At 41.4% G+C, this 15914-nt stretch overlaps 1 protein-coding gene across 9 annotated transcripts in view; it reads right to left on the bottom strand.

Annotated features, from left to right (window-relative positions):
• nav3 (neuron navigator 3) overlaps window positions 1-15914 on the bottom strand; it is a 541592-nt gene that overhangs the window by 197795 nt on the left and 327883 nt on the right. For all 9 annotated transcript variants that reach the window (XM_079582525.1, XM_079582518.1, XM_079582523.1 and 6 more), the window contains exons 6-7: window positions 8401-8469; window positions 1624-1760 (exon numbers count right to left, since the gene is read on the bottom strand). In XM_079582525.1, the coding sequence (XP_079438651.1) occupies window positions 1624-1760; window positions 8401-8469 (206 nt within the window). The remainder of the gene's footprint in view (window positions 1-1623; window positions 1761-8400; window positions 8470-15914) is intronic.

Here is a 15914-nt window from a genome sequence, read left to right as displayed (position 1 = left end):
TGTTTAAACAGTGATGCGTTCAGGTACATAGTGTTTATGCAGTGATGCGTTCAGGAATATTGGGTTTGATTTGTGATGTGTTCAGGTACATATTGTTTAAACAGTGATGCGTTCAGGTACATAGTGTTTAAACAGTGATGCGTTCAGGTACATAGTGTTTATGCAGTGATGCGTTCAGGAATATTGGGTTTGATTTGTGATGTGTTCAGGTACATAGTGTTTAAACAGTGATGTGTTCAGGTACATAGTGTTTAAACAGTGATGTGTTCAGGTATATAGTGTTTAAACAGTGATGCGTTCAGGTACATTATGTTTAAACAGTGATGTGTTCAGGTACATAGTGTTTAAACAGTGATGCGTTCAGGTACGTAGTGTTTAAACAGTGATGTGTTCAGGTACATAGTGTTTAAACAGTGATGTGTTAAGGTACATAGTGTTTAAACAGTGATGTGTTAAGGTACATAGTGTTTAAACAGTGATGTGTTCAGGTACATAGTGTTTAAACAGTGATGTGCTCAGGTACATAGTGTTTAAACAGTGATGTGTTCAGGTACATTATGTTCATACAGTGATGCGTTCAGGTACATAATGTTCATACAGTGATGTGTTCAGGTACATAGTGTTTAAACAGTGATGCGTTTAGGTACATAGTGTTTAAACAGTGATGCGTTTAGGTACATTATGTTCATACAGTGATGTGTTCAGGTACATAGTGTTTAAACAGTGATGCGTTTAGGTACATAGTGTTTAAACAGTGATGCGTTTAGGTACATTATGTTCATACAGTGATGTGTTCAGGTACATAGTGTTCATACAGTGATGTGTTCAGGTACATAATGTTCATACAGTGATGTGTTTAGGTACATTATGTTCATACAGTGATGTGTTCAGGTACATAGTGTTCATACAGTGATGTGTTCAGGTACATTATGTTTAAACAGTGATGTGTTCAGGTACATAGTGTTTAAACAGTGATGTGTTCAGGTACATAGTGTTTAAACAGTGATGTGTTCAGGTATATAGTGTTTAAACAGTGATGCGTTCAGGTACATAGTGTTTAAACAGTGATGCGTTCAGGTACGTAGTGTTTAAACAGTGATGTGTTCAGGTACATAGTGTTTAAACAGTGATGTGTTAAGGTACATAGTGTTTAAACAGTGATGTGTTCAGGTACATAGTGTTTAAACAGTGATGTGCTCAGGTACATAGTGTTTAAACAGTGATGTGTTCAGGTACATTATGTTCATACAGTGATGCGTTCAGGTACATAATGTTCATACAGTGATGTGTTCAGGTACATAGTGTTTAAACAGTGATGCGTTTAGGTACATAGTGTTTAAACAGTGATGCGTTTAGGTACATTATGTTCATACAGTGATGTGTTCAGGTACATAGTGTTTAAACAGTGATGCGTTCAGGTACATAGTGTTTAAACAGTGATGCGTTTAGGTACAAAATGTGCATACAGTGATGTGTCAGGTACATTATGTTTAAACAGTGATGTGTTCAGGTACATAATGTTCATACAGTGATGTGTTCAGGTACATAGTGTTCATACAGTGATGTGTTCAGGTACATAGTGTTCATACAGTGATGTGTTCAGGTAGTGATGCGTTCAGGTACCTCGCTCGTTCCCGCTGGCGTACTGCAGGGGCTTGCTCTTGTCGATGCTGCTGAAGCTCTGGCTCCTCCGGTTGAGGTTGGAGGGGCTCCTGGAGGCCCCGCTGCCCGCAGCAGGGACTCGAGAGGGGCCCGGCAACCTGCGGGGGGGGGACACACCAAATACAAAAACTTTACTAGGCTGAACCAATAATGTAGGATTTGTGACGACTGCAGATAAAGTGAAAAGTTTGCGTGATGATTTTTTAGGACTTGAGTGAAAAAAGTCTTTGATTAGAAGTTTTTCCACATTCTCATTTCTTTATTGGTCCAAAAGTGGTAACGAGATTCTCCACACTCCGCTCGGCCGCAGCTGGAGCGACTCGGACTACATTTCCCACGAGGCCACTGTTCTCGTATCTCAGATCTGCCGCGTCACAATGAAATGATTTTCCCATCGCTCTTCGCCGTCGAGTCGGGCGAGTTCGTCTGTTTTTCCGGCGCCGCTTTGATCCTGCAGATACGACGGTTCACCGACACTTTAACCCTCCACAGACAGGCAGGTGAGATAAAGCTGAGACGCCAGAAATAAACTCATGTTCGATGTTAGATACTCAATCAATCAATATTTATTTATATATATCAGCATCTGTACATATACTGTATGTTCGTCTCTCTACTAGAGATACAGACGGCATCTCTGGAATCGCCCATATATGGACATTTTTGAAAACAGTTAAGGGGGAAAACAATTTGGAGAAAAATCTAAACTTCCTCTAATTATTCAAAAACTACTTCAACAAAAGCTGAATTATGAATATAGTTTTCTACTAAATAAAGATACAAAGACATGGAGAGGAGCAAAGTGGTTCAACAGCCCATAGATACATAAATAACAGAGAATGCATCGTGCTAATGCTAACGCTAGCTAGTGCTAAATACGACTGCCGTTTTTTCACTTCTATTGAACAATCTGCTGTGAGAAAACATCCATATGGACCCGATTTACACTTGACTTTACTTATATGTGATAAATAAATTCATATCCCACCACAAAATGCCTAAAAAGAGTGGAAAATTGCGTTTCCCAAAAGATTCTATTTCCCCCCTCGGTGAGGCCACGCCCCCTTCTATGACACGATGCCGTCTGTATAAAGGGTAAATGAATGTTTTTTTTTTTATTGAATATGCAGAAGTTACTTCTTAAACCTAGTAGTTCCCATGTTAGATTATAATTGTGTCAAATTTGGTGTACAGTATATATGAAAGATTGAAGAAGAAAAAAAATAGAATATATGTATAGTAATTTGATAATTTTGAGTACATTTTTTTTACATAGGTGTAGATTCCTGATTGTAAACCACAATTTTGTTCCGTTTAAAAATGAACTGATGGTCATTTGTGTTGCCTTTTTCATTCACTGCCAATTGACTTTGCAATAAAAACAGACCAATAGGTACAACGACTCAAACCAAGTGAGTCCGTGACAACAGGACTGATCTGTAAACCTCCTTCACCTTTACAACGTAAACAAAGACATGTTGAAGAAGAAGAAGAAGAAGCTGCGCCAGCTGGAAAGTCAGAAGTAAACAGAAGAGACTGGGGCGATTCAGATGAAATCACATCAGCGCTTTGTTTCATCTGAAGCCTCCGTCAGCAGAAAGTGATGTAAGCCGTGGACACGAGCTGCAGAGCAGCAGAGCAGCTCAGGTAACGGCCTCATACGTTTAGCAGAATCAGGTTTGTGACCGTTTTTGTTTCATGTGAACCGGCCCAGGACTTACAGGGAAATTAGCAACAAACCGAGACTAGAAATCTGCATTTTGACTGTTTCCATAGATACAGCGACGGAACTTTCAGCTGCTCTGCATTTTAAATGAAGGGCTCATTAGAATGTTGTGATGTAACCTTTTCATTCATCTCTTCTGCAATAACTTTTTCATTTTCACACTGAGGGATTGTGTTATATTCGGTCTCGCTGGACCAACTGTACAGGGGGTCATTTACTAAGCCTCCAGCTGAATTGTGAGTAGTACTTAAAAGTAGCGAGTGGGCGTGTTGCTCCTGATTTACTATCAGAAACTGCGCATTATTTGTGCCGCAAATGACTGAGCTGGAGACGCCCCGGGACGAGCGGCAGGTGAACAGCGGCTCGTGCCTCTTCATGTAGCCGATCACCTGTTGTGCAGAATCCCCCGCGGGTTTTGTGAGGATTAAGTAATTGACTGCCAATGACATCTATAGACGTCAATTAGGTTTTTCAATAGGAACGGCTGCAGCAAAGCCTTGAGCATGTCTGGTGTTAAAATCTTAGTTGTAGTTCTTTTATTTAGACACTAGGTGGCAGCATTTCTCTTTGGATGCGATCACAGTCACTGTTTTTTCTCAGCTTTTTGGTGAGAAACCAGCATTTTGGGTGATTTCACATATTATCTACAGACGATTACTAAAGAATGGAAAGAGGTACAAACAACCTTTTTCTTTTAGATGAAAGAAGAGAGTATAATCTTTCTTTTGCTGGGTTTTGTGTTGACATAGACCTAGACCTAAATTTTCTGTGATTCGTGGAGCGTTTTGTCTGGACAGCGGTTGTGAACGGCAGTTCAGAGCCACGGGAAACATTGTCGCAGGTAACGTGTACTTTCTTTATAAATATAAACAACCCAATTATAATTTTATCTTTGTAAAAGAGCCAGATACAAACATTTGTAAATGTTTACAACACCACACTGGTTCACAAACTGCATTATATTGTTCTGTGTGAAGTGTTTACACCTGCTCCTCCCATGTACTCATTTAGTACAGTTTTACTGCACAAAGTCATGACAAATACGACAATGCTCGCTAAACGCAATCTTTTGCATTTTCCCCGCCTCAAATTTTGCACATTGTGACAAAATTGCCTTTGTTTGCATATTCATGAGGACCCGGCGCTAAGTTTGCTCTGCGGCCTTTGCTGTTTTTTAGAAACGCAAATATCAACTGCCCTTGCTTTTTGCTCCACTTTAGTCCACTCTACTGTGTTTGTACGAGATAAACGTTTTGTAAAGGACTCCCACAGTGTATGTATCACCCGATCACTGCAAATAAGTCGTTTTCTGATGAATTTCAACTAAATTTAAGTCTTGTTAGTACTCACATCCACCATTAACATACTAAACCTGGACTAAACCCGGACTAAACCTGATCTAAACCAGGTCTAAACATGAAAATGTGTTGCGTGGAAAAAGCTGGCTCTTTAAATCCACAAGGATTTGTTTAAGGGATTTGTTATATTCGGAGACTTAACTTTGATTGGCTAAAACAAGGCGCACTTATAGCAGCAAATATCCCAGTAAAAGTCTATCCTCTTTACCAACGATTTCAACTGAAGCCTTTCAGTTCCCTAATGTTCCCAGATTAAAGGAACAGGACACCCTTTTTCCAGACTGAGATATGTTCTTACCTGAGCCTCCACTGAGTTGACACGTACCTGTCAGGTCTTTGTGGATGAGCTCAGTTGCTTCTAACTTCACCCCGTTTGGAGCCATAGGAATATACTGGGAGAGGCCGAACGCTAACAACATCTTTGGTTGTTTTTTGCGTGACTGAGGGCACACACAAAGACCAGACAGGTACACATCAACTCGTCTAAGCTCAGGTTAGAACATATCTCAGTATGGAAAAAGGGTGGCCTGTTCCTTTAAGTGCTTGTGCCTCATTGCCAGAAAGTCCTGGGTTCAATCCCCGGGCAGAGTGGGGTCGACCCTGACCCTGAAGATAAGATCACCTTAGACCTGCCCTGAAAAAGAGGACACAACAACAGTATGCACTAGTCCGATCCTGGACTGGGACCTTTGGATTCACGCTTTGACCACTGAGCCACAGCTGCCCCGACACGCACAATGACACGGCAAACTATTTTTATACAACATTCAACACAAATCCTACACATTAACATATTAGACATACGAACAGCTCCCTTCCTTCTCTCTCCTCCGTGCATATGTTCTAATAATACACTATGGACTTCCCTCCCAGTGCTATAAATACCAGTACAGTGCTTCCTTTATGTTTTGTGTCACAGATCACAGCAGACAGAGGGAAGAGCTCACAGCGCTCAGACACAGACTGGTATTGTTTCCTCTTTTAGAAACCCGTGTGCGTCGCTTTAGGCCTCAGACGCCTCCTGATGCCTCGGAATAACGTGGAGCTAACGGTGTCTCGGGCTGCGTGAGTAAGTTCCATGAAAGAATGTGGCTCAGGGCGGCGTGGCTTATCGCACTACAACGGAAAGGGAGCAAATGAGCAAATCCAAACTCTTTAGTTGATTGAATATTCCTCGTAGAATACACAATAGCCTTTCTCTGACGGGTCTGGATGAAAAACACAAACGTGTCAATGCTCCAGGGGAATAGTCAATAATGTGCACTGAGAACTACATCTTCTTCAGGCTGAAAACAGTTCTTTTTACTCTCCGTATTCAATGAGAACCTGGAGAAAGAAGAGTTATTGTATATATACTCCCTCTCATCTATTACATTAAACTTACAGACTATCACTTTAATTGAGTTAAATCAGGCCCCATTGGTTCAAAATCAGTGTCTATAAATCAAAATGTCCCCTAAGGCGTATTGGTATCGCTCAAACAACCTGGAAAATCCTGCAGTGTGGCTTTAAGTTATAAAGGGGAAATCTCTACATTAAGGAAAGCCAAGGATTTTTGGGGTTCGATATGAAGGGGGTTGGCCGATAGCCGATATATAAGCCGATATTACAAGTAATTTAATCTTTATCTCTCAAATAGCCAATATTTTCATAAGGCGCATTGAGTTGCCTTGTGTACGAAATGCACAGTGTAAATAAACATGCTTCACTTTGCATATCGTTAAACATTTATTATTATAGGAAAGGTTCTATCCTAAGAAATACACAGAAATATATCTAATTCTATCAGGTTCTGGAATGTTTGGTGCCCTGGGCGAACAATCTTTCGCCCCTAACTCAAAATGCAAAAGTACGACCATTGTGATGAGAGTTAATTTGACCCCCCTCTTTTTCAATTGTCATATTTACTTCCCTGTCCACACGAAGCCCACTTAAAGGAGCTATATGTTATTTTTATAGTAATGGACCCACATTTGTTTTGTCCTCCTTTAGCATATTGCACACAAAAAAACACTGTGCATCAAGTTATAAAGCAGTCTGTATCCGCTGTCGTGGATCTGCAGCCGCTCCGCTTTGCAGCTTTATAATTGCAGTGGTTTAAAGCAGTGTTCATTTCGTCTCATTCTACTCATATTAAGTCTTGATTTTAGTCAAAATTATATTTCTGACGACTACAATTGGACTAAAAGTACATTAAACGTTTTTCATGAGACTAAAACTATGACTAAAATGTCCAGATATTTTAGTCGACTAAAATAAAAATAAAAATAAAATGAAAAGGAGAGACTAAAATCAGCCAAACTTCTATTGACAGTCTGAAAGAGCCTCAGATCATGTAAACTCTGCCAAAGGATCAGCTCTGAGTTTTGTTCATTTGGAGCAGCTCCATGAAGCAGAGGAACAAGATTAAATATGATTATAATGAATATGATCAATGCAAAGTCGACTAAATTTGTTTTAAATTTGTCGACTATTTAAACTCCACAAGACGCAAGAACTTCTTGTTCTTGCACCCTGAGCGGCAGAACAAAATAAAGTCACTTTTGCCTTCTAGCCATGTCAGTTACAAAACGTTTCCATGGCGACAAGGCAAATGTGACTTCATTTCGTTTTGCAGATCAGGGTGCAAGAACGAGAAGTTCTTGCGTCTTGTGGAGTATTGCTGGGTTGCAGGTGACATCTCAGCATTCTAAAGGCCTATACAATTATATAGAGGAAAAATTATTTTGTTTTGGAGGACATTTTTGGTCTTGTACAGAGAGATCATGGACCCAATGATCATTTTTCTAATTCATACATTTTCTTTTTAGCTGCGACTTGTGAAAGTGTAATGCTGTTAATAGGGAAAAACTGTCTCCGCCCCCGCTGGGTCCGATGACATCATCACATTCTAGAACCTGCAACCCAGCAATGAATGAGCCTTGTTTTTTTTTTACTAAATCTCAACTAAAATTTGATTACATTTTCGTCAAAAGACTAAGACTAAATTAAAATGTGTTGTCAAAATTCGCACTGGTTTAAAAAGGCAGCGCACAGTGCCAGTGCACAGTTTGACATGGGCGGCATGTCAAAAACCGGCACTGGCACCATTGATATTTTTGAAAAATGTCCGGTCAATCCTGTGTATGAAGCTTCTCAACGTGTCAGTGTTGAACTGTGACAGCAGGGGGCGCTGTATATTCATGTTTAGCAGGTACTTCAGGGGTATTGTAAAATAAATGGAAAGCTCACATCCTTCTCCATTCTCTGGCCTGGTTTATAATTGATCCACTTCCACGTGTGCAGAATACGCTCGTCCACTGTTTACAAACGCACGTCCTGAGACTGAGCCGTCGTGTACAGTGACCCCCCCCGGGCCCCCCTCAGGGCGCCCGGCGCTTGTTACAGCATTTTCAGCATAGCTCAAAGTTCCCACAGTCTTTGAACTAGACAACTGGGGCAGACTGGATGTGGCTGTAAGGCGATACGAGTCCCCCAGTGTCTACAAGAACTATTTTAAACATCTGAGGCGGCGCAAGAACTTATCCTTACTGTGCAGGCAAAATTCAACTGCTAATCGCACAGACCGGATAGAAGGACGTGGACAGAACATCTGCACAGCGCCACCACTGGCCAAGAGTGTGCATTACAAGCCTTTGATTGAGCCGTGTTTACCTTGTGTTTTTCTTCTGTGGGGAGCCTATCCCGCTGTGGCCCGGGGGACTTGCATATCGTGCTGTGAGGCTGCAGACAGACAGAGCAGACAAACAGTTACAACAGAGAAACAAAGCACGGGTTCTCCTCATGTTTACAGCCACGAATATAAGCTCATTACTGCAGCAGTTATAATGACGGTAAATGACCTCAGGAAACTTTCGCTCAGGAAATGCCATCTATGCGCTCACGATTAGTCAGCCACAAACAGGAGGTCGGGCTCAAGGCGAGACGCTGCAGGTGAAGAGGGAAAAGGATTTCATTCAGATCAAGTTGAAACATTCTGGTCTCATTATAAAAAATAAGGCAATTTGATGCATAAAAAACGGCCTGGTTTGGTTTTTTGAATAAGCTGATGAGCAGAGACTTACTTGACCAAAGCTCCAAAAAGACTTGACTTAGGACTTTGTTTGTGACTTGAGACTTAACTTGGACTTGAGGCCAATGACTCTCAATGACTCTCAAAAATAGATTAATGACAGAAATCTTAGGAGCTTTTCTGGGTTTTTAACATAGTGGCCACACCACCTTTGCTCTGCCCAATCCCGTCAGACCTTGGAAGCTAAGCAGGGAAGGGCCTGGCCGGTACTTGGATGGGAGACCGTTTGGGAAACCGGGAAGCCTGGGCGAATGTAGTGAGTGAGTGGTTGGTGGTGGTTGGAGGGGCTGATGGCGCAGACTGGTTGCCTTGCTTCCGTCAGTCTCCCCCAGGGCAGCTGTGGCTACATTGGTAGCTTACCACCACCGAGCATGGAGTGAACAAATAGTGCAATGTAAAGCGTCTTTGAGTGTCCAGAAAAGCTCTATATAAAACCATTGCATTGTTACAGCATTTAGAGGCTATTTTCCGCAGCCACTCAGAGCCCAGTGTCAGCGGGACTGAAGGCTGTGTAGAATCTACTTTGAGCAGGGGCGAATCCGAGTATACAGGGGCTGGGGCATTACAGGGGAACCACTGACAGGAAAACTGCCAAAAATAAAAAATATTACTTTATATTTATCTTTCAGACTGCAGGAAAAGCAGATCATGTTTAAAAGACTGTTTATTTTTTTTTTTTAAGTTGCCCCCCTGGGCCCCCTTCCTTAAAATGCTGTCCCAGTAATTTTGTACATAGACTGGAGCATTTAAAATATATATATTTAAAATGTTGTGGCGATTAAATGTTAATTAGACTTTAAATCCAAATCTATTAGATTTTAAAACGTTTCATTTTAGCCTACATTTTCAAAATCGCTATATCTTGTTATTTTCAAGTAGGTTAAACACATTTTGAAAAGTAGACACACTTGAGGTGACATGCCGGCTAAAGCAAGACTTGACTTGACTTGACAAAAGCTATGACTTGACTTGACTTGACCCCATGACCAATCGACTTGGACTTGCTTGGGACTTGGACCTTCATGACTTGGACTCGACTCGAGACTTGCATTTAGTGACTGCCGACACAAAGGCCGATATCTCCTGGACCGAATGAAATAGAGACTTCTTCCCGTTTTTTCCTCGGCCTCAGGGGAGCGGAGAAACATCCCAGTGAAAATCGGTGACAAGTTTGTTCACCTATTTTATGTATTTTATCTTGCATATAACTTCGGAACCATAAGAGATAGACACCTACCCTTTTTTGTTTTGGAGTCTACTTTTGTTATGTCTTTCAAACAAGCTCCCTCTGAAGTATCTAAATCAGCCCTATGGCCCTCATACAGCGCCCCCTGCTGTCACAGTTCAACACTGACACGTTTATGGCTTTATAGTCTCAATTTATATAGTACTTTTCCACCTAGATTAGGCACTCAAAGCTCTTTAGCACTCTCATTCATACACCAATGTATACAGACATTGGAGGCAAGGAGGGTGAAGTGTCTTGAAGTGTCTCAAACTTTTACTTCTACTGGACCTGAGCGCTGCCTTTGACACACTGGACCAGGGGATCTTACTTCACAGGTTAGAAAACTGGGTGGGAATCTCTGGTACTGCTGTAAACTGGTTCAAGTCCTATCTTGAGGACAGGACGTACTTTGTCGAAGTGTGTCTCAGACATGATTGCCATGACCTGTGGAGTCCCCCAGGGGTCAATCTTGGGACCCCTCTTATTCAACTTGTACATGCTTCCATTACCTCAGCCAATAAACAGCAACAATGTGTCGTACCACAACTATGCAGATGACACTCAGGTCTACAAGTCACTGAAACAGGTGAACAAGGGCCGGGAGATACACTCACTGCATCCAACAGATCAGTGTGCGGAGGCAAAACAACTTTCTCCAACTAAACTCAGACAAAACTGAGATCATTGTTTTTGGCCCATAGACACAAAGACAAAGTGTCATCAGTCACCTTGAGTCTCTCTCTCTAAAACCAAAAAATCAGGTTTGAAATCTGAGTAATCATGGACTCAGACCTGAACTTAAACAGCCACATCAAAGCAATAACATCAGCAGCTTTTTACCATCTGAAAAACATGGCTAAGATCAGAGGAACAGTGTCAAAACCAGACTCAGATTTATCCAGACTTATCCATGCGTTTATCTCCAGCAGGTTAGACGACTGTAACGGCTGCTCACTGGCCTCTTTCAATGAGCTGTCAGAGCTGCAGAACATCCAGAATGCTGATGATGATATAAAAATGTGTACACTCTCTACAGTGATGAATATTGTTTTCTGCACCCAGTTATGATTCCTTGAATGTGCTTTATCGGCGATCAAAGGAACCCAACAACTTAATATATCTTATAAGAGACACTCTCTGCATTCTCACTTGTTTGTTTTCAGTGATGCCTTGATACATAAAGTCATTACATTGAGTACTTTCATTTGCTGTGATCTTGTTTACAGATATTGAGGCGACATGTCCAGAAACACAAGACTGAAGATGCAATAGGCAACATTCATTCAACCCACTGCGTTACAAACTGCAGGGACTTTTTAGCAAATGTACGAATATAGTCTGGGATCCTTCTCCAGTCTCAGTCTGAGCAACAACATCTCGATGACAAAAGTGATGATGAAACATTGCAGAATGAACAAAGCGAGCCCCGAGACCAGGCGTTACTCACGTCGTCCCGAGAGGCAGATCTGAAACCGCTCCGATGGTCTCTGTGCCGGAGACTAAAGGCTGGACGGACTGGGCGTGAGCAGCGGACTGAGGAAGTGTCACAACAGCCTGTTCGGATGAGTCGACAGTGACTTGGAACAAAGGTCTCTGTGTGCGTTCGTGGCCGCGTTTGGTTTGTCAAATATGCAGTGTGTCAGAAACCAAAGGGAAGCCAATGGAATATAACTGTTTGAGATACAGAAATAAAGAAACCAGCAGAAATCTGAAGTTGTAAGTAAAGGATCATCGAATACCAAAGCCTTTATCTGTACCGTAAAGCAATTCCTGTAGCGTCTTTGTCGATGTTTTCCAAAAGTGCTTATTTATGCCCAGAAACCGAAACTAAAACCACAAAAACAACCAATCTCTAATTGCAACTCTTCCCAAAGCCTGGAACTTTTCCCAAAACTTTTCCAATAATCCATTTCCTTTGCTACTATCCCTCAAATCCGCACCTTCTGAGTTTCTGATCAGTTAAATCCATTTGACATTTGCACGTAGGAAGTAATCATGGACCTGAACTTAAACAGCCACATCAAAGCAATAACATCAGCAGCTTTTTACCATCTGAAAAACATGGCTCAGATCAGAGGAATAGTGTCAAAACCAGACTTAGAGAGACTTATCTAAGCGTTTGTGACCCGAGCAGGTTAGACGACTGTAACGGCTGCTCACTGTCAGAGCTGCAGTGCAAGAACCAGGAACTACGACCATATTAGTCCAGTGCTCCGGTCTCTGCACTGGCTTCCTGTCACCATCTTAGGCCCTGAGAACCTCAGGGAGGGGTCTCCTGGTGGTTCCCAGAGTCAGGACTATACACACTGAGGCTAAAGCTAAAATCTGGAACAGTCTTCATGAGGATGTGAGTCAGGCCTCTAACAATGTTCAAATACAGACTGAAAACACTTATTTTTACCTGTGCATATGACAACTAAAAGTATTTTATCTGCACTCTAGCCTTTTATTGTATTTGATAGATTTTTTTATGTTGATGTATTATTGATTTTATCTGTTTTGCCTTAATGTCATGTCCAGCGCCTGCATGGGTTTAAGTCATTCAGACTGAAGCGAGGACTTTCGCCTCCTCTCATCGCCTCGGTCTGACTTTACAGTGAGCACCACTGTGTGCTCCTTTCGCCCTCTGTACAAGTTTCGTTTTTGTGCCCCTGGCTCTTTATTTGGCGATAGGCTTTATCTGACTAAACATGCAGCGTGTGTGTTTAGACGTGTCTTTGCCCCGTGATGCGCTGGCGTTTGTGTGAGGAGCTGGTGCTTCCTTTACTGCACGAACTTTAGGAGTCACAGTTAAATCGAACCAGAGCTAAAGTTCAACGTTAATGAGCGAAATAAACTGACATTCGTGCTTTGGTCTGTTCTCCTCAGTGTCTCATTTAGCAACCTCTTAACCCCCCCGCCTGAACCGAGCACCTTTTTTCCAGTTTGACTTTACCCAAATCTAAAAAAAGCAAAATATGATGGAAAAAGTGACGACAACTCGAGAACAAATCTTAGATGAGTTTTGTAGGTCTTAGCTTTCCAGTGAGGTGTTACTCTGGTCTATAGGCGGTAACCTTTTAGATTTGGGTAAAGCTAAGTTAAGCTAAGTTTGGAGCTATAGGAATATGTTGGTAGAGGCCAAATGCTAACAACATCTTTGGTCTTTTTGCGAAACTGAGCGCATGCACAAAGACCACACAGGTACGCATCAACTCGTCTAAGCTCAGGTGAGAACATATCTCAGTGTGGAAAACGGTGGCCTGTTCCTTTAAGAGCTCTTATCAGAGTTATGTGGACTCACAGCGACTGACAGGTGCCTGTTTGCCCCGCCCACTGTCCACAGCTGAGCGGAGGATGGAAGGGGGACACATGGTTCTGTTTATTAGATTAAAACCACACCTGTTTTAAGTCTTTTCTTATTCCCCAGAGTCTCTTTGGTATAAAATGATGTCAAATGCAAAGAAAGGTTTGATTTTAATGTAAAGAAATCGCAACTTTTGGGAAAATAGTCGTGAAATCCGAGAGGGACTGATAAATGCTTTGATGAAAAAGCTTGAAGTTTGACTTGTTTACAGCCGGCCAAAACCCTGTAGGTGCACGTATTTATTGTAGGTCGTACAATGATGTCCATAAACACCAAAATATCTCATGGGCTTTTAACCTGCTAACCCTGCAGTTTGGCTCACAGAATCAAAGAGAAAGTATCACCTCGAGTCTCCATCAGCAGCTTTTTTCCATTTAAAATACTTGTTAAAATGCATTCAATAAAAATGTGACTGTTTTTTGGCCGTTAACCTCTTAACTCCCACCTGAACGGATCCCATTTTCTCCAGTTTGGCTTTACCCTAATCTAATTTTCTTGGGGGAAAAAGCACCAAAATAGCCACAAAAAATGAGAAGAAAACAAGGATGTAAACGCAACAAAAATGTGACAAAAATGTGACAAAAATGTGACAAAAAAAATTACAAAAATTCAACAAAAAGTGACAAAAAACTCAACTAAAGACTGACAAAAATTCAACAAAAATGTGACAAAAATGTGACAAAAAAAATTACAAAAATTCAACAAAAAGTGACAAAAAACTCAACCAAAGACTGACAAAAATTCAACAAAAATGTGACAAAAATTCAACAAAAATGTGACAAAAATTCAACAAAGATGTGACAAAAATTCAACAAAGATGTGACAAAAATGTGACAAAAACTCAACTAAAGACTGACAAAAATTCAACAAAGATGTGACAAAAATGTGACAAAAACTCAACTAAAGACTGACAAAAATTCAACAAAAATGTGACAAAAATTCAACAAAAATGTGACAAAAATTCAACAAAGATGTGACAAAAACTCAACTAAAGACTGACAAAAATGTGACAAAAATGTGACAAAAATGTGACAAAAAAAATTACAAAAATTCAACAAAAAGTGACAAAAAACTCAACTAAAGACTGACAAAAATTCAACAAAAATGTGACAAAAATGTGACAAAAAAAATTACAAAAATTCAACAAAAAGTGACAAAAATTCAACAAAAATGTGACAAAAATTCAACAAAGATGTGACAAAAATTCAACAAAGATGTGACAAAAATGTGACAAAAACTCAACTAAAGACTGACAAAAATTCAACAAAAATGTGGCAAAAATTCAACAAAAATGTGACAAAAATTCAACAAAAATGTGGCAAAAATTCAACAAAGATGTGACAAAAATGTGACAAAAACTCAACCAAAGACTGACAAAAATTCAACAAAAAGTGACAAAAATTCAACAATAATGTGACAAAAAATCAACAAAAATGTGACAAAAATGGAAAAAAAGAAAAAAAACATACAAAAGGTGACAAAACACAGCAATAACGCGAGGAAAAAGATCAATTATCACTTAGCTTTCAAATGAGGTGTTACACAGGCCTATATAATAGCCAAAGAGGACAGAATGCATTTGGTTTAGGCGGGTGGTAAGAGATTAAAGTCATGCAGCCCTAAAATGCTATACCACCACGCCGCATGCAAACTCACCAATTCATTCTTTCACGCACAAATCCATTTTGTACATATCCATATGCACTGTCCGAACCCTCACTGTCCCGCTCTCCGAACGCCCATCCCGCGCCCCCCTTTCCCCCCTACCTCGGTGACGTAGGAAGGGTTGGGGCCCTGGCTGGGATCTTGCTCTCTCTCTTGGCCGCTCTTGTGCCAGGTCCCGCGCCCCTCCTGTCTTTGGGTACGGCTGTGGGTAGTCGCGAGGGGTACAGGGGGTCACTTCGTTCGCCCCGGGACATGCTTGAAAACCTCTGCCTCTCAGAGTGAGTGAGTGAGTGAGTGGGGTTGTAGTGGGCTCCCGTCTGTCTCTGTGCGGGATTTTCCCCCCATTAAGAAGACCCACGCTCAAACATAGCCTCTTCAGCGGGCCTGTCCCGGAGCGGAGGAGCAGGGGAGCAGGTGCGAGGCTATAGAAAGCGCCATAGCACTGGCTTTACATGGGCAGAATGTGGGGCAGCGCGGAGGGCAGCGGGTTAGACCGGCTAATTTAAACCGCTTTGTGACTTAGAGGTTAATCGGCATTCGTGCAGCGCCATCTATCAATGTGGGGAGGCCAAGTTAGTGCCTCAGTGCCCGAGTCCATTCTGAAAACACGCTCTGAGTGATTTTAAAACGTGATACAAAGAGCACAGCCCACAAACATGAGGACACTTTTACATTATTGATCATCTCTCATAGGCTATTCTGATATAACTGCAACACTAGACCAGGGGGGGGCAATTCATTTTCATAAGGGGCCACATGAGAAGCCTGAATTGAGTCGGAGCCGCACCAACAATAACTCAAACTTATATCGTGATATAAGTATAATATATCGGGAGTGTATCGCCGGGTCCATAAAC

The sequence above is a fragment of the Gobius niger genome (genome assembly GCF_951799975.1).
Source record: "Gobius niger genome assembly, chromosome: 2".
Lineage (NCBI taxonomy): Eukaryota > Metazoa > Chordata > Actinopteri > Gobiiformes > Gobiidae > Gobius > Gobius niger.
Note: the sequence above shows the minus strand (reverse complement) of the source record. Positions and strands in the feature narration are given on the sequence as shown.